At 38.8% G+C, this 26,548-nt stretch overlaps 1 protein-coding gene across 3 annotated transcripts in view; it reads left to right on the top strand.

Moving 5' to 3' along the window:
• NDC80 (NDC80 kinetochore complex component) overlaps positions 1-26,548 on the top strand; it is a 49,460-nt gene that overhangs the window by 6,833 nt on the left and 16,079 nt on the right. For all 3 annotated transcript variants that reach the window (XM_062201424.1, XM_062201422.1, XM_062201423.1), the window contains exons 6-13: positions 965-1,067; positions 8,874-8,963; positions 11,058-11,151; positions 12,396-12,502; positions 13,237-13,381; positions 20,755-20,960; positions 23,068-23,220; positions 25,960-26,049. In XM_062201424.1, the coding sequence (XP_062057408.1) occupies positions 965-1,067; positions 8,874-8,963; positions 11,058-11,151; positions 12,396-12,502; positions 13,237-13,381; positions 20,755-20,960; positions 23,068-23,220; positions 25,960-26,049 (988 nt within the window). The remainder of the gene's footprint in view (positions 1-964; positions 1,068-8,873; positions 8,964-11,057; positions 11,152-12,395; positions 12,503-13,236; positions 13,382-20,754; positions 20,961-23,067; positions 23,221-25,959; positions 26,050-26,548) is intronic.

Here is a 26,548-nt window from a genome sequence, read left to right as displayed (position 1 = left end):
ATTAGGATAGGCAGTACACGTGGGATAATTTGAAGAGGCACACACAAAAAAAGAATATAGATGTGTAAGTCTATTTTCGTAGCTATAACAAAATAACTGAGACTGAATAATTTACAAAGAATAGAGGCTTATTCAGCTCATGGTTCTGGAGACTGGCAAGTTCATCTATTCAGCATCTGGTGAAAACCTTCTTGCAGGTTCATAATGTGAACATGATGGCAGCTATCACACAGTAAGATAGAGTAAGTGTGTCAGAGAGAACTCACCTTTCTAACAAAGCCACTCCATTAATGATACACGAACCCATGAATGAACTAGGGCATTCATGAGCACAGCGCCCTCCTGACCCAGTCACCTCCCAAAGGTACCATCTCCAAATACCATTAACATGATTTTGGCAATAACGTTTCCAGCACACAAACTCTGAAGGATAAACGTTTAAACCATAGGAGTAGTCAAATCTGCAGGCTTCATCTGAGCTGCTCAAGTAATAGGGAATAGGAAGGACAAATTGGATATCAAAGATTTCACAGAAGCAAAAATGTCAGATTCAGTCCTGGTGAAAGTAGAGCGAGATGAAGTTGAACAGGACTATAAAGAGTAAACATGGGGTGGGAAATGGATTTGGAGTATATATATGTAATATATACATGTAGTTTACTGGGGATACATTGAATTTAGGGGAACAAAAGATATGCTAGAAGAAGACCAGCCTACTTTCTGTAAATCAAGTTCTGCAATTTAGGGGATATATGTGCAAAATCTGCAGAAAAGAAGCCAAAAATATGCAAAATCTTTGGAGAGAAAGCTAAGGACAGAATTGCAACAAGTGGATTACTTCCAAACAAGTCAAGACTATGGGGCATTATGACGAATTTTTAAAATGTAGCTTCATCTTTCATTGAGCCATTATTTTTACTGAATTGACATATTAACTTATCTTATTTTTTCTAATTTTTCATAGATATCCTTTTGCACTATCCAAAAGCTCCATGTATACAGTGGGGGCCCCTCATACATGGCCTCACATTGTGGCAGCCTTGGTTTGGCTGATAGACTGCATCAAGGTATTTGATTTGACGTTTTAAAATGTACACATAGGAAAGTTGTTTGTTTATTTGTTTTCTCAGAAAGATATTTCTGTTTCACAGTCTTGCTTTTGCCGGATATCTCAAAGTCTGCTTCAGAGTTTTTATTGTTTAAAGCACATTTAACTTCTTCAAACTGTCAACACATGATACTAGAAGTGAGAGGAAGGAAGTACCACACTGGCAAGGAGATTATTTTTTTTCTTGAGTTTTTACAGCTCAAAAAAATGAATCAAAAGGAAATTGCCTTTTTTGTTTTCGCCCATGAAATTCATTTTCTCCCTTTTTAAGTATAGTCTATATTCATTACAAAAAGTTTTGGAAAACTTCAGAGTAAGATGGCCATAATCTCCCAGCTTAGAAACAACAACTTAAAGCATTTAGTGCAGTACTACTGTGCAAAGTAAGTACAGTCATGCACTGCGTAACGACGTTTGAGTCAAGAATAGACCATAAAAATGACAACAGTCCCATAAAGATTACTATGGAACTGCGAAATTCTTATCACCTAGTGATGTCGTAGCCATCATAATGTTGTAGCACCACACATTACTTGTGTTTGTGGTGATACTAGTGTAAATAAACCTGTGCTGCCAGTCATAAAGTACAGCATGAACAATAATGTATAATAAATAATACTTGATAATAAGCGACTGTTACCGGTTTATGTATTTACTATACTATACTTTTTATTGTTATTTTAGAATGTACTCCTACTTATTTAAAAAAAGTTTACTGTAAAACAATATGCCGTCTTACGCTGGCAGCAGCTTCATGCACCTCGTGTTTACTGCATCTCTTGATTGCATCAGGGGCCACATCGTGAATGATTGACCTATACCATCTAGGTTTGTGTAAGTACACTCTGAATGTTTGCACAAGACAAAATTGCCTAACAAAGCATTTCTCAGAACATGTCCCTGTCCTTAAGCAGTGCATGACTGCATATTTTTTAGGCTTGATACATTGACATTTTCCTCCAGAATAGTTGTACCAATTAAAAACTCCTCAACAACATAGGAACATACCCTCTTCTTGTACCATATGCATTGTTCTAAAATGTTTACTATTTTGGGAGATGAAAAACAGCTTGTTTATTTATAGACAAACAATTTATACTTTGGTTTGTTATTTGTATTTTTTTTTAACTTGTGCATGCTTTTTGGCCTATTTTGTATTTCATTATTTTGCTGAATATTAAACTTTAAGATTTTGAGCTCCTTATATATTAAACTTACCAATTTGGGGGGAATTTATTTTTAAAGATATGTTTTTATTTATTAGAAAGGCAGAGTGACAGAGAGCAAGAAAGCACGCTTCCATCCACTGGCTCACTCTCCAAATGGCCACAACAGCCAAGGCTGGGCCAGGCTGAAGCCAGGAGCTTGAAACTCTCACACATGAGGTTTCACTCGCACATAGGTAACAGGGCCCCAAGTATGTGGGCCCTTTTTCACTGTTTTCCCAGGCCCTATCATCAGGGAGCTAGATTGGAAAAGGAGCAGCGAAGACTTGAACATTTGGTCCGAACTGGGATGTTGATGCTGCAGGTAACCTGTTAAGGTGCTACATCACAATCTGCTGGCCCCCTTATTAATGCTTTTAATAATTGACAACATGACCCAAAAATTATAGCTTCTTTTTGTATTTGCATTTTTTATTCTTAAATTTGAACTTTATCACAATTACAATAACTGCCTATTCATGACTGCCACCATGTGTGAGTTTTGGGCTCTAACCCCACCTGTTTAAAGCATTTGGTGATACAGAATCTCTTTGCCAGTCAAATAAAATGGAAATAAATATATAAAAATATAATATAATATATATTCTATATATTTCCATTTTATTTGAACATATATATATATTCACTTTTTAAGCAGTAAAAGGGTAGACATTATGGTGCATGAATAAAGCTGCCACTTGGGAGCCCCGCATCCTATATCAGTGCCTGAAATAGAATCCCATTTCTGGCCGGCGCCATGGTTCAACAGGCTAATCCTCTGCCTTGCGGCGCCAGCACACCGGGTTCTAGTCCCGCCTGGGACGCCGGATTCTATCCCGGTTGCCCCTCTTCCAGGCCAGCTCTCTGCTATGGCCCAGGAAGGCAGTGGAGGATGGCCCAAGTGCTTGGGCCCTGCACCCGCATGGGAGACCAGGAGGAAGCACCTGGCTCCTGGCTTCACTTCAGCGAGATGTGCTGGCCGCAGCAGCCATTGGAGGGTGAACCAACTGCAAAAAGGAAGATCTTTCTCTCTGTCTCTCTCTCTCTCTCTCACTATCCACTCTGCCTGTCAAAAAAAAAAAAAAAAAAAAAAAAAGAATCCCATTTCTGCTTCTAATGCAGCTTCTTGCTAATGGGCACCCTGGGAGGCAGCTGGTGATGGCTCAAGTACTTGGCTCAGGTCAAGCCTCAGCCTGCAGTGCTGGCGTTCCCTATGGGTACTGGGTCAAATCCCAGCTCCTCCACTTCCGATGGCCCAAGTGCTTGAGCCCCTGTACCCATGTGGGAGATCCAGAAGAAGCTCCTGGTTTCCACCTGGCCCAGCCCCATCTGTTGCAACTTTTTAGGGAGTGAACCAGCAAATGGAAGATCTCTATATCTCTCTCCTTCTCTCACTGTATTTCTGCCTTTCAAATAAATAAATAAATCTTTTTAAAAAAAGAAAGAAAACGAAACAATACTTGGGTCTCTGCCAGCCACATGAGAGACAAGGATTGTGTTTCTGGCTCCTGATTTTGGCATGACACATCCCTGGCTGTTGGAAAATATTTGGGGTGTGAACTAGCAAATGGAAAATATCTCTGTGTGTGTTTGTCTGTCTCTGTGTGTATATTATTCTGTCTTTCAAATAAAGTGAGACTTTACAAATATTTTTTAAAAAGTGCTTGAGTTAGAGAAATCAGCCCTTGTCTCTATGATGCAGCATATTTTTCCCCTTTCTCCTTTTGATTTTACATTTTGTATTTCAGCTATTCAGAAATGTGAATTTTAATTTGGTCTAATAAAGTCTCCTCTTCTGAGTTTCCTGTCCTACTTAGTGCTGCAATCCTTAAAAGTAATATTGTCCTCCTGACATTCTCTTGGCCATCAGCAAACCCTTAAGTAAATGTAGCCAGGCACTGGGTGGATTAATTTTCAACTAGGAGCCTTGCTGACATATTCAGTACTTCTAGTTGTCAAGATAGGAATAGAAATCCAATAACATAACCCATTAATAAAAGATTTTATTGGACTTTATATAACAATTATGCATCCAATTTGTCTCTACCCCCATGATGTATGTGAGCATTTGGTAATAACCACCTCTCTGTTCTCACCGTATCTGTCAGATACTCCTCTTGTCACTAAAACACCACATGCGTGTTTGCCTAAGCAGCCTGTGGTATTGTTAGATGGTTGGGAGATAACCTTTCTGCAGTGATACCGGAGCCATTGTTTAGCTTGAAATCCCCTCCTTCCCAACTTGTTTTGTTGGATATGGTAGAACCGAACACTGCAGCAATGTGAAAATCCATGAGACTGCAGGTTTCTTGTTCTAATTATCTCTCCCACTTAACATAAGCCAAGAAATTTAGCTAAACTTAGGAAGCCTCCTTTACTCCTTGATTTTTTTTAATAAGATCACCCAGCTTTTTCATAGTATTTTATGACTTCTGTTGTGTTTCAATTTTAATTCATCTGTAATTTATTTAGCATAATAAAGAGGAAGCATTTAAATTTTTTTTAATTTTCATTTTATTGGAAAAGCAGGGAGAAAGATCTTCCATCCACTGGTTCACTCCCCAAATTCCTGCACTAACTGTGGTGGGGACAGACAAAAGCCAGGAGCCTGATGACTCGAGCTGCTATGCCAAACCACCACTTTTTTTTTTTTCCTGAGAGAAAGAGAGCTTCCATCTGCTGGTACATTCCCCAAATGCCTGCAACAGGGGAGACTGAGCTAAGCCAAAGCTAGGAGTCAGGCACTTAACCTAGGTCTCCCCCATGAGTAGCAGAAACTAGATTACTCGAGTAATCACTCCTGCCTCCCAGGATCTGCATTAGCGAGAAATGAATCAGGAGGCAGGTATCAAATGCAGGCACTCCAACAGGAGACAACCTGCATCTTTTTTTTTTTTTTTTTTAAGATTTATTTTAGTTATTTGAAAAGCAAAGCTGGGAGTGGGGAGCTCTTCCATGCACTGGTTCACTCCCCAAATGACCACAATGTCCAGGACTGGACCAAGCCAAAGCCAGGAGCCAGGACCTTTATCTGGGTCTCCCACGTGGGTACAAGGGCCCAGGCACTTAAGCCATCCTCTGCAGCTTTCCCAAGCACATTAACAGGGAGCTGGATCAGAAAAGGAGCAGCCAGGACTTGAACTGGCGCCCATGTGGGATGCCAGTGTCACAGGTGGTGGCTTTAGCCTCTGTGCCACAACATCAGCCCCATCTAATATATTTTATGTAGTTGACAAATATTTTCACAATGTGTCTAGCTATTCCCATATCCTCACTTTTTAAAAAGATATTTATTTATTTATTTATTTATTTATTCGAGGGACAGATACAGAGAGCTCCCATCTACTGGCTCATTCCCCAAATGTCCATAACAGCCAGGACTGGGCCAGGCTGAAGCCAGGAACTGGAAACCCAATCCAGATCTCATGTAGGTGTGAGGGACCCAATTTCTTGAGCCATCACCTGTTGCCTCTTAAGGTTTGCATTAGCAAGAAGCTGGAATCAGAGTGCAACTGGGATTTGAACCCAGGCACTCCAAAATGAGATGTGAGTGCCTCAACTGGCAGCTTAACCACCAGGCCAAACACCAACCCCTCTAATATCACTATTTCGTCAATTCCAAAAAATATCTTGTGAGATTTTTTTTTAAGGATGTTTTTGTATTATTTGTATTACCTATTGGGAGAAATTTCTCATCCTGAAAATATTTATTAGTCTTTTCATTTAGCAAAGTATTTACTCTTTCAAGTGTTCATATTTCTTCTGTCCCTTTAGTAAAAGTTTATAGTTTTATATCAAACAGTGTTTTAATTGATCCCATGTGCTTTGTTACTGTGGTGAACACTTTATTTCATCATTTTTTAAGGTTATTGCTGGTAAAAGAGTTTTTTATCTTTATTATCCTTATTGAATTGCTTTATTCCTACTATTCTCAATTAGTTTCTATTACTATCACTATTTTCCAAAATATAATGTTTTATTATTTAGTTATGATATATTTGAATAGAAGATTTGTCTTTCATGTTGAAATTTACCTGCTTTCATCAAGAATAATCATTGAAGTTTATCATATGCTTTCGTAGGATCTATTGAGAGTATTATTTTTATTTTGGCCTATGACTATATTTGTTGGTTTCCTAATAACTTCTTTTTGTTCACTGTTCATTATTCTTTGGTATGCCCCAGGTTGTATTTTTAGTATTTTTTTTTTTGAGAGGCAGAGTTACAGAGAGAAGGAGAGACAGAGAGAGAAGTCTTTCATCCACTGGTTCACTCTGTAGATATCTGCAACGGCTGGAGCTGGGCCAATTCGAAGTCACCTCACATAGGTGCAGGGGCCCGAGCACTTGGGCCATCTTCCGCTGCTTTCCCAGGCCATCAACAGAGAGCTGGATCAAAGAGGAGCAGCCAGGGCACAAACCAGTGCCCATATGGGATGCCGGCGTCACAGGCAGAGGCTTAACCTATTATGCCACAGCGCCGGCCCCATTTTGTTAGTATTTTAGAAATAAAGCTTGATTTCTCCTCATTCTCACTATGCCTACTTGCACTAAACTTGGCACATAATCAGACCTTATTACAGTGTTTGAGTGGCATTAGTTGAGCCAAAGTTACCCTACCTACTCCAAAAGGACTGTGAGTAGGAGAGCTGTGTGTGCTCTAAGAGTTTGTGAGCCTTTTGGGAAGTGACCAATGTGAGCAGGGCCTGACTTATCTCAGATCCCCCAGACTTCTTCCCCCTACCCCCACCCCAAGGTTCGATGTTGTGAAGTGGTGTTATTTTGGAAAATGCCACCTTTAGCTAAAAACATTGACTCAAATATATACTTTTTGTCTCTGTACAATTTTAAGTTGAAACAATTTCAGTGAAATTTCCTTAGTTCAGAACTTTTCCATTCCTTATAGTATAGAATTTTTTATAGTTCCCGTGGTTTTATTTGTCACTGTGTTTGAATATTCCCTGAACCTTGCAGAGCATCAAGAGTTTTCACGAAGACTTTTGAAAAGAGCAACAGAAGCTTCTACTCTAATGACAAAGATTCTTTTCTTCACCTTGGGCTCTGTCCTAGGTCTTTCAGACTTCATTAAATTTATCTCTTGAGGCCCTGTTGAAGAAAGCATAAAAGATGAATTGATAGAGCAACCCTGCATCTACCTGAGATAGAACATATGAGTGCCTTACTGCGTGAAAAGCATAGGAGGGCAAGCAACTCAAATCCTATAAATGAGTCCCAGGATAATAAAATATATAACTGTTTTCAACAGAAAGCACATTCTTTTATGTGCTCCTAATGCATTGTTCTATTCTTTGAAGTTTAATGTTCATTTTATATACTTATATATATTTTATGGCAATTTTATTTAAATTCTCTAATTTTTTTACATTTGAAAGGTTGTATTTTTAAGATATAAAGAGCACCGCCTTGCGGCGCCGGCACACCGGGTTCTAGTCGCGGTCAGGGCACCGATCCTGTCCTGGTTGCCCCTCTTCCAGGCCAGCTCTCTGCTGTGGCCAGGGAGTGCAGTGGAGGATGGCCCAAGTGCTTGGGCCCTGCACCCCATGGGAGACCAGGATAAGCACCTGGCCCCTGCCATCGGAACAGCGCGGTGCGCTAGCCGCAGCGCACCTACCGCAGCGGCCATTGGAGGGTAAACCAATGGCAAAAAAGGAAGACCTTTCTCTCTGTCTCCCTCTACTGTCCACTCTGCCTGTCAAAAAAAAAAAAAAAAGATATAAAGAACAGATGCTTCACTCCTGGCATCTGGCTCTGGGGCCTGGCCCTGCCACAGCTGCTGCAGCCATCTGGGTAGTGAACCAGTAGATGGAAGGTCTCTCACTCTGCCTCTCCCTCTCTCTGTAACTCTTTCAAATAAATCTTTAAAAAAAAAAGAGAGATGCTTCAAACTGGAATTTCTGTGCCTTAAAAACTATTGGTTATTATCCTTTTAGCTTGTCAATTATAGTTATTTCAATGTATCATAATATATTGTCTCAAGTTTAAATAATATTTCTGAAGATTTTATTTTGTAAAATTTTATCTAAAGTTCATATTTGTATACTGTAAGAGTCACTTGATAACATTTAAGCACAAAAATGAGCTTATATAAAAGAGAAATAATTATTGATTCACCTTTTATGTGACAATTCTGTTCTGGATTGTTAGAATTAAAAATGTGTATGTGTGTGTATATATATATATATATGTATGTTATCACAGGGTTAATAATAATGTAAATGTCAACATAGTTTTCTCATGGAGCAGAAATAAATATAGAGCCCAATCTTTCTAAATCCTAAGCGTTTTAAGTTAACTAAAATATCAAAAGGATCATATTTAACATATGATCAGTATAACCTCTCAAAAAAGACTTGTAGTCATTCAATAACAAAAGGATCATATTTAACATATATTCAGTATAACCACCCAAAACAGACTTTTAGTCATTCAATTAAACGCTTCTAAAAAATTACACTAAAAGATTTTGGTAAAGCACGAAAGCTTTTTATGTTTCCCACATCAACTCCCATCAACCTTCTGTCTTGTTTGTGCACTAATTAGATATATACTGCCATGAAAGAAAATTCACCTTTGTTTGATGATGGACAGCCGTGGGGAGAAGAAACTGAAGATGGAATTATGCATAATAAGGTACTATAGATTACCATAAACTATAATAATGAATTGCCTTGATATTATTAATTAAATTTCTCACTGTTGAAGTAAATATATTCTTTCATAGAGTTTGTCCTTTTGCTTCCTGAAAAACTTCTAAAATTAATTTTTTGAAATATTGATCAATGGATCTACTGTTGGGGTCATATTATAGTTTCCTAAAATTTACTAGACACAGAAACCTGAAATGTTAGCTATGAAACATGAAAGGAGATTAGAATTAAGTTATTTTATGTGCTGTAAACATAATGTTTCTTTTCCTTCTCTATCTTGTGGCATTCTGGCAACATTGTTTTAATGTAATTGTTTGCTAAGAATTACAAAGCATAGTGAATTGAGTCTTTAAATATTGCATGTAGTTTTTTTGTTTGTTTCATTTTGATCTTTTTAGTTTGGGATATTTCCATATAATTCAAGCTACCACTTCTAGAAGTAGTTGAGATAAACAGGTTGGCTGAACTGGTTCCATATACTATTTTGGAACCTAATATTTACTTTATATTAAACCACATATGAGTACTTTATTGGAACCTAAATTCTGTAACTAACCCCACCTTATTTCCTAAAATATGGAAATGTTTACAAGAATACTTCAAAAAATTTGTGGAAAAATGAAGTTAAAAGATGTTTATTTTGCTGCCCAAAAAAAAATGTGAAATCCACACATAGTTTTCTCATAATATATATTTTCCAAGAACTTTCTGAAGATACCTCATTTATCCAAAGGTAACAATATGAGTAATAAGTTTAAAATGTTGAAATTATACATTAATGTTCCATAGCATACATAAAAGACCAATTACTACACAGGCTCCTAAGAAAATAAAACTGTTCCCTCCTCAATCCTATCCTTACTCTTTGAAGTCTGTCACAAAAGGAAAGTAGGAGTAGCTTTAGTCTCTTTTGGTTTTTTTTTGTTTTGTTTTGTTTTTGTTTTTGTTTTTTTGCTGCCTGGGAAGTATTTCAAAGATACGTCAACTGACGGAAATGATATCATTACCCTTTTCCCCACCATGAAAATGAACATGACTCTTGACTACTTCAGCAGTGATTCCAACTGGAGAGCCTCCTAGAAAGCTTTTGATCCCACCCTGGAGAGAGTTCTTCTCCCAGATGTATACTGGAATACATTTAATTGCACCTCAGTGTTCCCCAAAATAGAATTACAAGCAACAGTTGTTAAGTATTAAATTTGTGACATTTATCCAAGAAACTAATCTGAAGTAGGATGAAAATTTATTATTTGACCATCAGTGATATAGCTTTTCACTTACAGTATTACTTATACTGCCTTATTCCGGGTACCCCTTCTATATCAACCAAGTAATAAGAAGGCTGCTTAGTAAACAGTGAATTAGCACAAAGGGAATTGGTCTGTCGTGAGAGATGTTTACTTCATTTAGGCTATGGAACATTCTAATCAACCATCCTTGCCCCCTAGTAAGGTATGCATTCTCAGTGACCAACAACCTCATGACCACAAAATATAGCATAACTTTCTCCTAGCTAAATACTAAGAATTCTATGCTGTTCTGCTGTTTACGTCTCTACTTACCATGCCATTTTTTTAGCCTGAAGTCACAGTTCTACTGTTTTGATGTCTACTTATCGTGTGTTTTTTTTAGCCTGAAGTTAGAATGTAATAACAGCCTTTATTAATTACATTCTAGTTTTCACAGTTAGACTTATCAATTTAATTGGACTTTGATGATCAGCAGTTCATTTAATTTTTCATAAGGCACTTTATTCCTAAGGATGATTAAGTTTATGCATTTTATGTTGTGGTGCGTTTATTCGTAAACTTCCTTGTTTGACCTCCTCAAAATTCTGAAGATTTATTGATGCATTTTTAAATATCACCTTCATCCAAGTTTAAGTTATTTTCATCTTCATTATTCATATTTAGATGTAACAGAGCAAATGAGTCTGTACAACATGATTAATGATATACCTTAGGTTTGTATCTCTTAAGAGTTAATATAACTACTCAATATTCCTAACTTTTTTTTTAAATTCAAATGTTAATAAGGAATCATGACATTATCATTGTATTATGCTTAATTCAATCAGTTGTTTCTGGACTACACCATAAAATGCTATGAGAGTTTCATGACTGGTGCTGACAGCTTTGAAGAAATGAATGCAGAGTTGCAGTCAAAGCTGAGTAAGTGTTATTCTTCTGTGTTTGCTTTTGGTCATTTAACTGTTTATGGAGTGATAGTTTGTTTTAGCATATCTAATGTTTACCTGAACTACTTACTTAAAGAGCATTGAAAGAAAGCTTTCTGGTTTCTTCCATAGAGAGAAGTACTAACTATGCAGAAAGAATACTGGTGGTGGTGTTAGACCTGAGGCATGACCATGTGTCCTTAACAAAATACTTCACCTTACTGACAAAGCATTGCAGGATTCTATGGCAGTGGAGTAAAGTACCAAACAGACTGACAAAAGTACTGAAGATAGTCAGCAAGTGTTACTCCTTTTAGGGTATAATGTCCCTGTGATATTGGTTTGCTGTTTGAGAAATTAAAGCACCAGTTATTTAAAAGACCTAAAGACTCTTTCAGAACTTGGAGAAAGTTAATGGGCCATTGTATTCCTAATAAAGAAATTATTTTTTCACTCAGATATAGTCTAGTGTCATTCAGTATTTACTGGCTAACTCTAAAACATTCCAGAGGTATTATTTTTACATTGTTTTTCCTTCTGTCAAAATAGCATTGTATAAAAAAAGGCCATAATGGTCCATAAAATAAGTAAATCTAAGATATTTGAAACTTTTCCTCCAAAACAATAAAATCGATCGAAACAGGAGATTATCACCTTGTCACTATTAGCTCAAAAGGTGAAAGCATTCTCTTATGTTCCCCTGGGAACTCTTCCTTAAGAGTTACCAGGACAGTTTCAGTTTGCTCACATGGGAATAAGAGCAAGATAAATGATGTTTTGTTTTCTGTATAGTGATCTCATATAGAAAGAATCTAATGAGTTATTGATATTTCTACATATAATTAATTAAATATATAAATTGCATTCATTCGTTCAAATATTTATACCTTCTGTTTGCCAGCCACCATTCAGGCACCAAGGATACAGTAATGAATAAGAAATAAAAATCCCTGCCCTTATATATTTACATTCTAGTAGCCAGAAAGAGATAGTAATAATAAAATAAACAACCATAAATCAATCAATGATAATTTTTATGAAAAATATCAAGAAAGATAAGAGGAATAGAAACTACAGTGAAGTAAAGAAAAGGGTTTGTTATTTTACAATGGGGGGTGGGATTGACTTCAGTGATAGTATTTTAAGGAAAGACTACAAGGAAATTAGAAAGCAAAAGTATAGAGAATAATGTTCTAAGCAGACATGAAATCTTATAAAGTGTTTGGATTTTGTCTCCAGAGGATTTATATAATGTAGATGCTTTCAAGCTGGAATCATTAGCAGCAAAAAACAAAGCATTAAATGAACAGATTGCAAGACTGGAACAAGAAAGAGAAAAAGAACCGGTTAGTACCCATTTTTGTGCACATATTTAGAACTCTTTTAGGCTCTCAGGTCTCCTTAGAGAATACCAGCTGTCTTTATCAATATTTTTTTAAATGGTTTAACAAAGTAAGCTTCTTAAAAATTAAATTTTTTTGTGTGTGACTGAACTCTCAATGAAAACATGTTTGGTATCTGTGGAGCTTTGTTTTCCCTGTGGTCTATCAGTCTTGGATTAATGGTGCTCGGAATCTGATGAAAGATTCTTACCTATTTACATAAGACCAAAAGTATTGTTGAACATTGTCTCTGTGTTATATACCTCCAGGGAGCACTATTCACAGGAGGACCTGAGTTTTCTAGTTAGTGAAAAAGGAATGGTAATAAATGGGTTTATACAATGTATTGAATGCTCAGGGTTTTCTAAAAGCCAAATAATAATATCCTGTATCTAATTTTATTTTGTGAATCACTAATAAAGCACCTAGACTTTTCTGAAAAATATCATATTTCCATGTTTCTGCTTTTTCACCCTGACCCTTCATTTTGCTATCCCCAACTGACTTCTTGAAAAGTCCATCTCATTAATCAAGTAATAACATAGTCACCTTTTAAAGTTCCTTTGATTCCCTCTAAAAGCTAAGGAAAAACTCTATCTTTTTATAAGATAAATTTAAATAATATTGCTTTATTATAAAATAAAGTATGGAATGATTATTGATGAGAGTAACTATTTTAATATTCTTCTCTCTTAAAGAATCGTCTAGAGTCATTGAGAAAACTGAAAACCTCCTTACAAGCAGATGTTCAGAAATATCAGGCATACATGAGCAATTTGGAATCTCATTCAGCTATTCTTGACCAGAAATTGAATGGTCTTGATGAAGAAATTTCTAGAGTAGGTAAGCAAAGCTATGCTAAAAGAGGTCTCTCTTTTTTGCATTTTATTTTATTATTATTAAAATTTTTTATTTATATAAATGGAACAAATTTCATGTATCTCATACATACAGTTTTTAGAACATAATGACACTTCATACCCCATCCTCCCTCACTCCACCCTTCCTCATACTTCTTATTTTTGGTTTAACTTTTGCAATAATATACTTTTTTCTTTGAGAACAGGTTTTAATCATTAATTGAAAAAGCAGGCCGGTGCCGCGGCTCACTAGGCTAATCCTCCGTCTTGCGGCGCCGGCACACCAGGTTCTAGTCCCGGTCGGGGCGCCGGATTCTGTCCCGGTTGCCCCTCTTCCAAGCCAGCTCTCTGCTGTGGCCAGGGAGTGCAGTGGAGGATGGCCCAAGTCCTTGGGCCCTGCACCCCATGGGAGACAAGGATAAGCACCTGGTTCCTGCCATTGGATCAGCATGGTGTGCTGGCTGCAACACGCTGGCCGCGGCAGCCATTGGAGGGTGAACCAACGGCAAAGGAAGACCTTTCTCTCTGTCTCTCTCTCTCACTGTCCACTCTGCCTGTCAAAAAATAAAAAATAAAAAAAAAAGAAAAAGCACCTAAGGAAACAAGCAATGGAATTGGGCACTTAGGCTTATCTAAAACTTATGAGACATAATATATCCTCTACTTAATACACTAAAATTAAGTATATCTTTGAGAACAAGTTTTACCATTAACTCTCATAATACAACAGAGGTCCTGCATGGGAAGTTAGTGCACACTGACTCCTGTTGTTAATTTAAGTCAGTGATCACCCAAGGCTCTTCTTTCTTTTTTAAGAAAGCTTTTATTTAATGCATACAAATTTCATAGGTACAACTTTAGGAATATAGTGGTTCTTCCTCCCCATACATGCCCTCCCCGCCAACACCTGTCCCACCTCCTACTCCTCTCCCATCCCACTCTTCATCAACACTCATTTTTAATTAATTTGATATACAGAAGACCAACTCTATACTAAGTAAAGACTTCAACAATTTGCAGCCACACAAAGTATAAAGTACTGCTTGAAAACAAGTTTTAGGCCGGCGCCGTGGCTTAACAGGCTAATCCTCCGCCTTGCGGCGCCGGCACACCGGGTTCTAGTCCCGGTTGGGGCACCGGATTCTATCCCAGTTGCCCCTCTTCCAGGCCAGCTCTCTGCTATGGCCCGGGAAGGCAGTGGAGGATGGCCCAAGTCCTTGGGCCCTGCACCCGCATGGGAGACCAGAAGCACCTGGCTCCTGGTTTCGGATCAGCGCGCTGCGCCAGCCGCAGCGGCCATTGGAGGGTGAACCAACAGCAAAAAGGAAGACCTTCCTCTCTGTCTCTCTCTCTCTCACTATCCACTCTGCCTGTCAAAAAAAAAAAAAAAAAAGAAAACAAGTTTTACAGTTAATTCTCATAGAACAGCTCATTAAGGACAGAGGTCCTACATGGGGAGTAAGTGCACAGTGCCTCCTGTTGTTAAATTAACAATTAACATTCTTATTTTTGAGGTCAGTGATCACCCGCGGCTCTTGGCATGAGCTACCTAGGCTATGGAAACCTTTTGAATCCACAGACTTCTTCAGTATTTAGACAAGGCCATAAACAAAGTAGTTCTCTCCTCCCTTCAGAGATAAGTACATCCATCTTTGATGATAAAAGAGGGCATTTTAACTGGAATATGGAGCTTTTTGGATTTGTCACATTTAGAAATAGTTTTGTTACCCATATGTTCTTCCTCCTCTGTTAAACGTCTATAGCAGGCTACCAAGTTTTCAGTGCCTTCTGTATTGTTTTCCTGATGCTGCTGTAAACAAATTAATACAAACACAGTGATTTAAAACAACAGAAATTCATTCTCTTACAATTCTAGAGACTACTCCCAAGATCTGGTAGGTCTACACCCTCTGCAGGGACTCAAGGAGAATCTGTTGTTTACCTCTTTAAGCTTCTGGCAGCTTGTAGCATTCCTGGGCTGTATCCCTATCACTCTATAGTTTTTACTTCCCTTCATATTTCCTTCTGTGTGTGTGTGTGTGTGTGTATGTCTCCTTTTATTTCTATGAAATCTTCTGCCTGAATTCTATAAGGACAGTTATGATATTTAGGGCCCACTTGGATAATCTAATGTTATTACCTCATCTCAAAAAGTGGGGTGGACATTGTGACACAGTGGATTAGACTGCCACTTGGGACAACCGCATTCTATATCAGAGTACCAGTTAGGTCCCAGATAACTCTGTGCTTGAGAATCAGCTTCCTGGTAATGCATTCTGGGAAGCAGTAGTTGACGGCTTGAGTGATTGGGCCCCTGTCACTCACGTGGGAGACCCAGATGGATTTCCTGGCTTTGGCTTTGCCCAGCCTTGGCTGCTGCAGGCATTTTGGGAATAAACTAATAGATAGAAAATCAATCAGTCAATCTCAATCAATATCACTCACTTTGTCTTTCCTTTCAAGTAGATGAAAAATAGACAAGTTTTTTTAAAAAATGTTTAATCATGGGGCCAGCTTTGTGGTAGAGCAGGTTGAACAGCCAGCTCTGATGCTGGCATACCACATGGGCCCCAGTTGGAGTCCTGTCTGCTCACTTCCAATCCAGCTACCTGCTAATGCACCTGTGAGAGCAGCAAAAAATGGCCCAAGCACTTAGGCTCCTGCCACCCACATGGAAGACCTGAAAGAAGTTCCTGGCTCCTGGCTTCAGGCTGCCCCAGCCCTGACTGTTGTGGCCATCTGGGGAGTAAACCAGCAGATAGAAAATCTCTCTCCCTCTGCCTCTTTCTCTCGTTCTCAACTCTTCCAAGTATCTACATAATAAAAAAAAAAAAAATTTAGTCAGATCTGCAAAGACTTTTTCCAGATAAGGGAATGCTTACAAGTTCCAGAGACATATTATAAAAAAATTGTGCATAAATTTTAAAAAATGTTTGCACCAGGGGCGGGCGCCATGACTCACTTGGCTAATCCTCCGCCTGTGGCGCCAGCATCCCATATGGGCACCAGTTTCTGGTCCCTGTTGCTCCTCTTCCAGTCCAGCTCTCTGCTGTGGCCTGGGAGTGCAGTGGAGGATGGCCCAAGTCCTTGGGCCCTGCACCTGCATGGGGGACCAGGAGGAGGCACCTGGCTCCTGGCTTCGGATCGGTGCAGTGCCGGCCGTAGCAGCCATTTGGGGAGTGAACCAGTGAAAGGAAGACCTTTCTATCTCTCTCTCGCTCTCACTGTGTATAACTCTACCTGTCAAATAAATAATAAAAAATTTTAAAAAAATAAAGAAAGAAAATGTTTGCACCAGTATAAACATAGCTTTTAATTACATTTCTCCATGACCTTTTTTAAGATTTTTGTATTTACTAGTAAGACAATGAGAGCTCCCACCAAGTGGTTCACATTGCAGGTGCTTGCAACAGTCAGAGCCAAAGCCAAGACCAGGGAACTCAATCCAGGTCTCTGCCTGAGCCCAGCCACTTGAGTCTTCACCATCTTCTACCTGGGTCTGCATTGGCAGGAAGTTAGAATCAGCAGCCAGAGCCAGGAGTTGAACCCAGGCACTCAGATGTCAGATATGGGCATCCTAAATGGCATCTTAACCACTGGATCAAATGTCCACCCCTCTACAAATTTTTTGAAGCATCTTCATATTTCAGTGGCATTATTCAGATTACTCTATTTTCTGGCATGTTTTCAAGCATGTAACTATTTGAAACCATGAGGGACCTACCAAAGACATGCTGTCTGAGTAAGAATATATATATAAGTATTATAATATAAAGGTATATTCTATATAAATATAAATTCTGTGGGGCCAGTGCTGTGGCTCACTTGGTTAATTCTCCGCCTGCGGCACCGGCAAACCATATGGGCATCGGGTTCTAGTCCCAGTTGCTCCTCTTCCAGTCCAGCTCTCTGCTGTGGCCCAGGAGGGCAGTGGAGGATGGCCCAAGTGCTTGGGCCCTACACCCGCATGGGAGACCAGGAGGAAACACTTGGCTCCTGGCTTTGGATTGGCACAGCGCTGGCCATAGCAGCCATTTGGGGGGTGAACCAACAGAAGGAAGGCCTTTCTCTTTGTCTCTCTCACTGTCTAACTCTATCTGTCAAATAAATAAATAAAATTTAAAAATATATATATTCTGGCCAGCGCCGCGGCTCACTAGGCTAATCCTCCGCCTTGCGGCGCCGGCACACCGGGTTCTAGTCCCGGTCGGGGCACCGATCCTGTCCCGGTTGCCCCTCTTCCAGGCCAGCTCTCTGCTGTGGCCAGGGAGTGCAGTGGAGGATGGCCCAAGTGCTTGGGCCCTGCACCCACATGGGAGACCAGGATAAGCACCTGGCTCCTGCCATCGGATCAGCACAGTGCGCTGGCCGCAGCGCACCTACCGCGGCAGCCATTGGAGGGTGAACCAACGGCAAAAGGAAGACCTTTGTCTCTCTCTCTCACTGTCCACTCTGCCTATCAAAAATAAAAAAAATAAAAATAAAATATATATATATATATATTCTGTTACATTTTGCAATTGATAAACAAGATTCTTGATCTCTGCCTGCTCCAGCCTATTTGTCTTCTATAACCATCTTATTTTCCCTCACTACTACTGAAGCAGCTCAACTGCTGAAACAGATTGGAAATAAGATGAAAAACTGCAAGGGCTATCATTCTTGGGAAGCAAAAGCCCAATGAAAGAAAGTTTATGTATACCTTGTGCCTTAGTAACATCATTTTTACAAACAAATAACAATCTTTTTTTTTTCTTTTTTTTTTTAAAGTTCTTTTTTTATTTTTATTTTTTTTGTTTTTGACAGGCAGAGTGGACAGTGAGAGAGAGAGAGAGAGACAGAGAGAAAGGTCTTCCTTTGCCGTTGGTTCACCCTCTAATGGCCGCCACGGTAGCGCGCTGCGGCCGGCGCACCGTGCTGTTCCGATGGCAGGAGCCAGGTGCTTCTCCTGGTCCCCCATGGGGTGCAGAGCCCAAACACTTGGGCCATCCTCCACTGCACTCCCTGGCCACAGCAGAGAGCTGGCCTGGAAGAGGGGCCACCAGGACAGGATCGGTGCCCCGACCGGAACTAGAACCCGGTGTGCCGGCGCCGCAAGGCGGAGGATTAGCCTGTTGAGCCGCGGTGCCGGCCACAAATAACAATCTTTTTTTTTTTTAAGACAGGCAGAGTGGACAGTGAGAGAGAGAGAGACAGAGAGAAAGGTCTGCCTTTGCCGTTGGTTCACCCTCCAATGGCCGCCGCGGTTGGCGCGCTGTGGCAGGCACACCGCGCTGATCCAATGGCAGGAGCCAGGTGCTTATCCTGGTCTCCCATGCGGGTGCAGGGCCCAAGCACTTGGGCCATCCTCCACTGCACTCCCTGGACACAGCAGAGAGCTGGCCTGGAAGAGGGGCAACCGGGACTAGAACCTGGTGTGCCGGCGCCACAAGGCGGAGGATTAGCCTATTGAGCCGCGGTGCCGGCCACAAATAACAATCTTAATCATAAAACTCTGGAAAATACTTGTGGCACATGTGATTGTTAGATAATTTCTTTGGTGCCAGAAGGAGAGCAAAGGAAGATTTCTACAAATCACAGAGCCGCTGGGCTTCAGTTTAAAAACTATTCTAGGGGCTGGCACTATGGTTATGCCTCTGGCTACTGTACTGGCCTCCCATATGGGCTCTGGTTTGAGTCCAAGCTGCTCCACTTCTGACCCAGCCCCCTGGTAATGGCCTGGGAAAGCAGTGGAAGATGGCCCAAGTGCTTGGCACGCTGCACACACATGGGAGACCTAGAAGAAGCTCCTGGCTCCTGGCTCCTGGCTCTGGATTGGCCCAGCTTTGGTTGTTCCAGCCATTTGGGAAGTGAATCAGTGGATGGAAAACCTTTCTCTCTGTCTCTCCCTCTTTCTGGAATTCTGCCTCTCAAATAAATAAATCTTAAAAAAAAAATATTATATTTTCCCAGGACTTTACCCATTTCTAGTTTATTCTCTTAGGATTTTATAAGCTATGTCTGTCCTTTGTAGGAGTTGTACAGGTGGTACTTAAGATTTGATTTAACTCTTAGTCTGTTAAGAATTGATCATCTTTCAAGTCAAGGTCAGTAATTATCTGGAGTAATGCTGAGTCATTTTTTTGTTTGCTCCAAATAGCTGATTATATGTATATATAAAATCAAATATATATATATATGTATACATATATATATATATATATGACTGGCTCTAAACTTTTAAATATTTTATACTTTGCCCCTCATCACTGTCCTTTGTTCTCCATGATAAAGAACCAGAAACAAATTTCTTATAACAATGTTTGTAATGCAATTAATACTTTCTAGTATCAGTACTTTGTCTTCCTTGTCAACATTTAATCAAGAGAATTGTCATATTTCTAATTGTTCTTATAAGAATTTTTTCCAAGTTACAAATTGAATAGGAAAGAAATAGTTCTGCCATTCCAGAGTGATTAGTTTGAGACATTACTTTGACAGCTGTTAACCTAAGATGTTTTTATTCTATCAATGTTGTAACATTCTTGATTATTTAAAGCTATACATGTCTAAGAGTAGGTGAGACATATTTAAATACTATATATATGTATACGTATATATGTGTGTGTGTATATATATATATATAGTGGATTTTTTTGTGAAGAGACCTATAATAAATGAATAAGTCATTACTTAAATCAACTATTTTAAGCTCAGATGTAGAGCTTCTCAAGTATTGTGCTGCAAACAGGCTATAGCAAAAGTCAACATTTTGATTGTATCAGTCCTCAGGATGATTCTCTTGGCCCCTTTGGTCGTCCTCATCCATTTGTCCCAGTCTGCTTTAAAAATACTGTCATTCTCTATGTAGGCCAAGAGTCACAAGAGAATGGAAAACACTCTTGCTAAATAGACAAAGCAAGAATCTAACCACTGAAAATGTCAATAAAATAAAAGTAAGCTCCGATGTAGTGTAATGTTTTTATACTTATAAAAAACTGTAGTCTTTTTGAACTATTGCAGAGAATCATATACTCACAGACTATCTTCCTTAAGTATAAATCATCAAAATATACAGATAATATAAGCATACTTAATTTTGTGTAAGGCCATATATATATATATATATATATATATATATATGTATAGAAAGAGAGAGAGCTTTCTGAAAACCATAGCAAGCCAATAGGGAAATAAGGTTCTTACATAAAATTTTAATTGTATCATCTTCAGCAATGTTATTAACATAGTGGGATCAAACAGAATTATCAAAAAAAAGAAAAATAGAAATTTAGGCATCTTAGCTCTATTAAATGAAGGCATCAGTGTCTTTGGAGGCATTGAAGAAACTAAAAAAAATTTTTTTTTCCAATGTAGAACTAGAATGTGAAACAATGAAGCAGGAGAATACTCGACTACAGAATATTGTTGATAACCAGAAGTACTCAGTTGCAGACATTGAGAGAATAAATCATGAAAAAAATGAATTGCAGCAGACCATTAATAAATTAACCAAGGACCTGGAATCTGAACAACAGCAGTTGTGGAATGAAGAACTAAAGTATGCCAGAGGCAAAGAAACTGTAAGTGATAACCATTTCCAGAGTGGCAGCTCACCAGCGCTGACCTTATAAAAGTCTATCCCAGTTGAGAACTCAGTGGGTAAAGTGGTAAAACTTTAAAGCATTTGACATTTTACCAAAATAGTCTTCCCTTTATGTCAGTTCAGTAACACTAAAATTTCTCAGTCAGATCTAAGGTAGACTATTTGATAACAGTGAACCAAGAAATAAGCAAAACCATCTCTAAGGCCATGAACATAATTTTCATAAATCCCATTCCTTTTACTTTGCAGAAGAAGACATCATTTCCTTTTCATTCACACTATTCATCCTTCAAACATTTCCATGACATCCATTGTGTGCCACTTACCATGCTGGACACAGGAAATAAAAAGATGTAGACTCTACCATCAAGAAATTTTCAGGCCGGCGCCATGGCTTAACAGGCTAATCCTCCGCCTTGCGGCGCCGGCACACCGGGTTCTAGTCCCAGTCGGGGTGCCGGATTCTATCCCGGTTGCCCCTCTTCCAGGCCAGCTCTCTGCTATGGCCCGGGAAGGCAGTGGAGGATGGCCCAAGTGCTTGGGCCCTGCACCCGCATGGGAGACCAGGAGAAGCACCTGGCTCTTGGCTTTGGATCAGCGCGATGCGCCGGCCGCAGCGGCCATTGGAGGGTGAACCAACGGCCAAAAGGAAGACCTTTCTCTCTGTCTCTCTCTCTCTCTATCAACTCTGCCTGTCAAAAAAAAAAAAAAGAAATTTTCAATCTAGTTTGTATTTTCTACCATGAGAGCAGGCCTCCGATAGCTGTTTGCACATGGTACTGAAGAAACGTAGTTGGAAGAGTCATTTGGTGCAGCAGTTAAGATACCGCTTGGAACACATTCCAAATTGGACTGCCTGGGTTCATGTACTGGCTCTGCTTCTGATCCCAACTGCCCGCTAATGCACACCCTGGGAGGCAGTGGTCATAAGCTCAGGGCTCCTGGCTTCAGCGTAGCTTAGTCTAAGCTGTTTGAAGAGTGAACATTTGAGGAACAAATGGAAGACATCTCTCAAACACACTCACTATCCCCCACCTTGTGTGTGTGTGTGTATCTGCCTTTCAAATAAATAAAAACAAATAATTTCTTAAAAGACATATAGTATGCCTAACCCAGATTTAGTGTACATGGTGTGGGAAGATGGGTGAAGTGGTTTCTAGAAAAAGCTGCCTTAAAGAGAGAACATGTGAACTGAATTGGGAAGTACAAGGTGGGTTAGCATAACAAAGGTAGGGAAGTTAGCAAAGAAGTATATAGGACAGCTCAGAGAAAACAGCCTGTTGTGTAAGCTTTTCATTGTGGCTGGGGTTAATAGCAAGGGGTTGGGAGGAACATAGTAAGAAATGAAACTTGAGGAAGAAACATAAACCAGACGGTGAAGACTGTTTAGAAGTTTGGGTTTTCATGTTTAAAAGTTTTGGCTTTATCCTAAAAACTCCAAAAAAGGCTTAAAATTTTTAAACAGGCATAATCACATTTCAGAAAGATCTTATTTTTTTGTAAACAGGGAAATGGGATATGAATCTGTAGCAGTGATCAAAAGCTGAATTTAGATAATGTTAGTGTAAGAGCAATGATATATTGTTTAGCAATCAATTATACTCTTTATTCTACAAATTTAGTGTAGATAAAACCTTTCATTCTTTGTATCTTTTAAAACTGCCTCCCTTACTACTACATATTACTAAACTACTAAAATAGACATAGTATATTTTGTATAAAACGGAAAGTCATTTGGAATAGGAGTACTTTGATTATTTATTTGAAAGGCAGAGTTACAGAGAAAGAGGGAGAGATATCTTCCATCCACTGGCTCACTTCCAAGATGACCACAACAACCAGGGCGGGGCTAAGCTGAAGTCAAAAGTCTGGAACTCCTCCAGGTCTCCCATGTGGGTGGCGAGGGCGCACACACTTTGCCAGGTGCTTTAGAGGGAGCTGGACCAGAAACAGAGCAACCAGAACTCACACCAGGGTTGCTGGCATCACAAGCAGTGGCTTAACTCATTACACCACAACACAGGCTACGATTGCTTTATTTTTAATGTTTTTATGTTTGATGTTTTTGTGTTCTCTCCTTACAGATTGAAACACAACTAGCAGAGTACCACAAATTGGCTAGAAAATTAAAACTTATCCCTAAGGGTGCTGAGAATTCCAAAGGTTATGACTTTGAAATTAAGTTTAATCCTGAAGCTGGTGCCAATTGCCTTGTCAAATATAGGGCTCAAGTTTATGTAAGTAATCATGATCACTTCAAAGGTTTTTATATTCTGATTGGTTATCTGTAAGAGTTTGAACCTCAGTATGTCCATAACCCAAGACTAAACAAAGAAATAAAACAGTGGAACTCTGTGTTCTTTCTTCTTAATAGTAAAAATCTTTTCTGTATTGTACCTAACTCTTCAAATTATAAAGCCTTTTCTTCATTTCTATCTACTTTATCTATTCAACTATCCAATAAAAACTGTTATTACATATAAAATGGACATCAGGACTATAAAGACAAAAAAGACCTAGCCCTTGCTCTCAAGTTGTTCCTAGTCCCCTCAGGGGTAAAAGACATATACAAATAAAGGCTGTATATGTGCTTCATCAGAAGTCATAATAATATCAGAAGACATAATATCAGTGCTTCCCAGGTAGTAGGAAAGATTCCACAAAGGTTGTGACCCTGAAATGAAATCTTGAAAGATGATATATTTATGGAGGTGGTGTGTAGAAAGAATTCTAGGCACAAGGACATGCATGAAGGCATAAAGTGTCATGGAACATTAAGGAGTGCCAGCAGTCCATAATGAGACGTCTGCACCTAATTTTAAAATATGACTAAGTAGATAACTTGGGAAAGAAAAATAATTGCTCTATTTTATCTTCTACCTTATTCACAGAATTTTGTATTTTACAAACCTCCAAAAATGCCAATTTTCAAAGTACTTAGTTTTTGAAGAATTTTAGGCAAAAGCTATGCATTTTTCCTTCTGGAAAATTATTCATTCACTCAATATTTATTTATTTGTCGATTGCATACTATGTTCCTTATCAGTGAGCTGCTGTAGATTAGAATACCCGGAAGGATACATCCCTACTTCTAGAGATTAAAGGTTCTGATAGACAAATTTTGACTAAATCAGGCTAGATTCATTTTCAATAGGAAGGGGAAAAAAAGCGACCAGAAAATATTTAGACTCTTCCTGAATTGTTTCTGAAGTCAGTAACAGGCTAACAAGGTAAGTAGGTTGATCTATCAATAGATAACCAGGCAGTAAGGTAGAGTTTCTTCACCACTATTAGAGTAATTTGACATAGCTAGTACAAGAAAATAATGACCTGAATCAAATCACTGTTGCAAAGATTACCGGATACATGTTCAAAAAAGGAGAATTGTACTTTGCCCTCTGGAAAATGTTTTACATAACAAATAGAATAATAAAGATGGAAATTGTATCAATTAGAGGCAATACTAAATGTTATAAGTAGTTTTTGGTGAAAAGTTTTAAAGATATTAAAGAAGCCATTGCATCTTTCGAAAAAGGGCAGATCAGAATTAAAACTCAGTAGCTCCAGAGAACTTACTCAAAACATAGCAACATACAAAATTTTCTTTTGGCTTGATGAGATGTTTTGGAACTAGAGGTGATGTTTTCAACCTCTGATGGTTGTGAACATACTAACTACCACTGAATTGCACTTTTAATTTTATGTTAAATTCATTTTGACTATTTCCGTTTTAAAGTATGGATTTCACCTCAATAAAAGAAAAACGTAATTAGAAGCAATGAAGTACTATGCTGAAATAAAACCAGAACAGAATATAAGAAATACCCGCCAATTTAAGACTAACTAGTTGAAAAATACTGAGACAAACTGATATATATAGAGAACATAGCTTAAAAATACAATCTACAGGAGGTGTCCTGAGTCCCTATTTCTAGAGGACCCTATTTCTAGAGAGACAGTTGGGTCCTGTGACAGAGAGGAAGGGCAGCAGGAACGTAACCCACATGGAGCTGAAGGAGGACATCTGTGTTCCCCTAGTGCCCCATGCAGGATCTAACTTCAGGCACTTTTGGTGGAGACAGGACATCAGTTCCTAGTGATCCTTCCCCTTAGGGAGAATATTAATTAATATGGGTCATCTTAGCATCATCATCAGTCCAGAATAGAACTCTAAAGGTTGCTGAGGTAGAATTAAGGAAAACATATAAGCCAGTTCCAAGGAAAAGTCAGATTTTTAAGGTAACTCATTTAGATTAATGGAAGCTTGATCAGTCCTTATGAAGGAAACCCAACACCACCCCATGGGCATGTCACCTAAGGGGAGATAGTGGAATCATGGGGGTCCCATATTTGGGGAGGTTCCACATCTGGGTACTGATATGGGAGATTTGGTTTCCTTAGGAGAAACTGGCAACTGTTCTTGGGATAGGGATTCCTTAGAGACCAGGGTATATCTGAATATAAGTCCATCTCCCAGTAAACTTTTTTTCCCTATGACTCTCTTTTGTTGGAATCAGAGAGAGATTCTGGCCTCAGGCCCCACAGCCTTCACCTAGAATCTAAGCAGATGCCCTCCTTGGCCCTGGCATCAGTTTATTCACCCTTTTCCTGTTATTGGAAATCTCATAAATGAAAGGCAAATACTGAGTTGTGAACTCCAGGCCTTGGTGCTTTAAATCGGCGAGAACTACAACCCACATATAAATTACTAAAACTACAATAAACTGAAGTGTACTTGTAAAAGGTTTATTATCAATGAATTTCTAGAACAGGTGAGCAAATTTAAATTTTGCAGATATTCAAAAGGAAGATAAAGATATTACACTAAAAATTAGCATTGCTTTATTAGATTACAAATATAATAGCTTCACTATTTTTCTTCAAAAGTGACTCCTAACACAATGTGTAGATGTCTCATGAAAGAAATTTTATAAAATATAAGCCATTTATTAACCATATTCCATTGTATTTTATAGGTACCTCTCAAGGAACTCCTGAATGAAAATGAAGAAGAAATTAATAAAGCTCTAAATAAAAAAATGGGTTTGGAGGATACTTTAGAACAAGTAAGTATTGAAACAGTTTTAAAAGCAAAGATGAAATTTTTGAACCTAAAATTAAGCACAATTTATGGTTTCTGATGGCTAAGGAATTAATCTTTTAATAAAATTGTGGAGAAATGAGAGTTGAGTATCCTCTTGACAGAAATATTTCAAGTAATTGATTACGTATTTTAAACGTCCTAGTCTTCACATTATCACTGATAATGAAGTGATATGAAACCAAATTTCCCTTTTTTATAAATAAATGGAGAATTTCCCCCTTTTTTTTTCTTTTAAGATGTATGTATTTGTTTACTTGAAAGGCAGAGTTACAGAGAGAGAGAGAGAGAAAAGAGATGTTCAGTCACTGGTTCACTCCCCTGTTGGCCACAATAGTTGAGTCTCCCATGTGGGTGCCTTCCCAGGCACATTAGCAGGAATCTAGGTTGGAAGTGGAGCATCCAGGGCTCAAACCAGCACCTATGTGAGATGCCGGTACCACAGGTAGCAGCTTTACCTGCTT

The sequence above is a fragment of the Lepus europaeus genome, chromosome 9 (genome assembly GCF_033115175.1).
Source record: "Lepus europaeus isolate LE1 chromosome 9, mLepTim1.pri, whole genome shotgun sequence".
NCBI lineage: Eukaryota > Metazoa > Chordata > Mammalia > Lagomorpha > Leporidae > Lepus > Lepus europaeus.
This window is presented reverse-complemented; position numbering and strand designations above follow the sequence as displayed.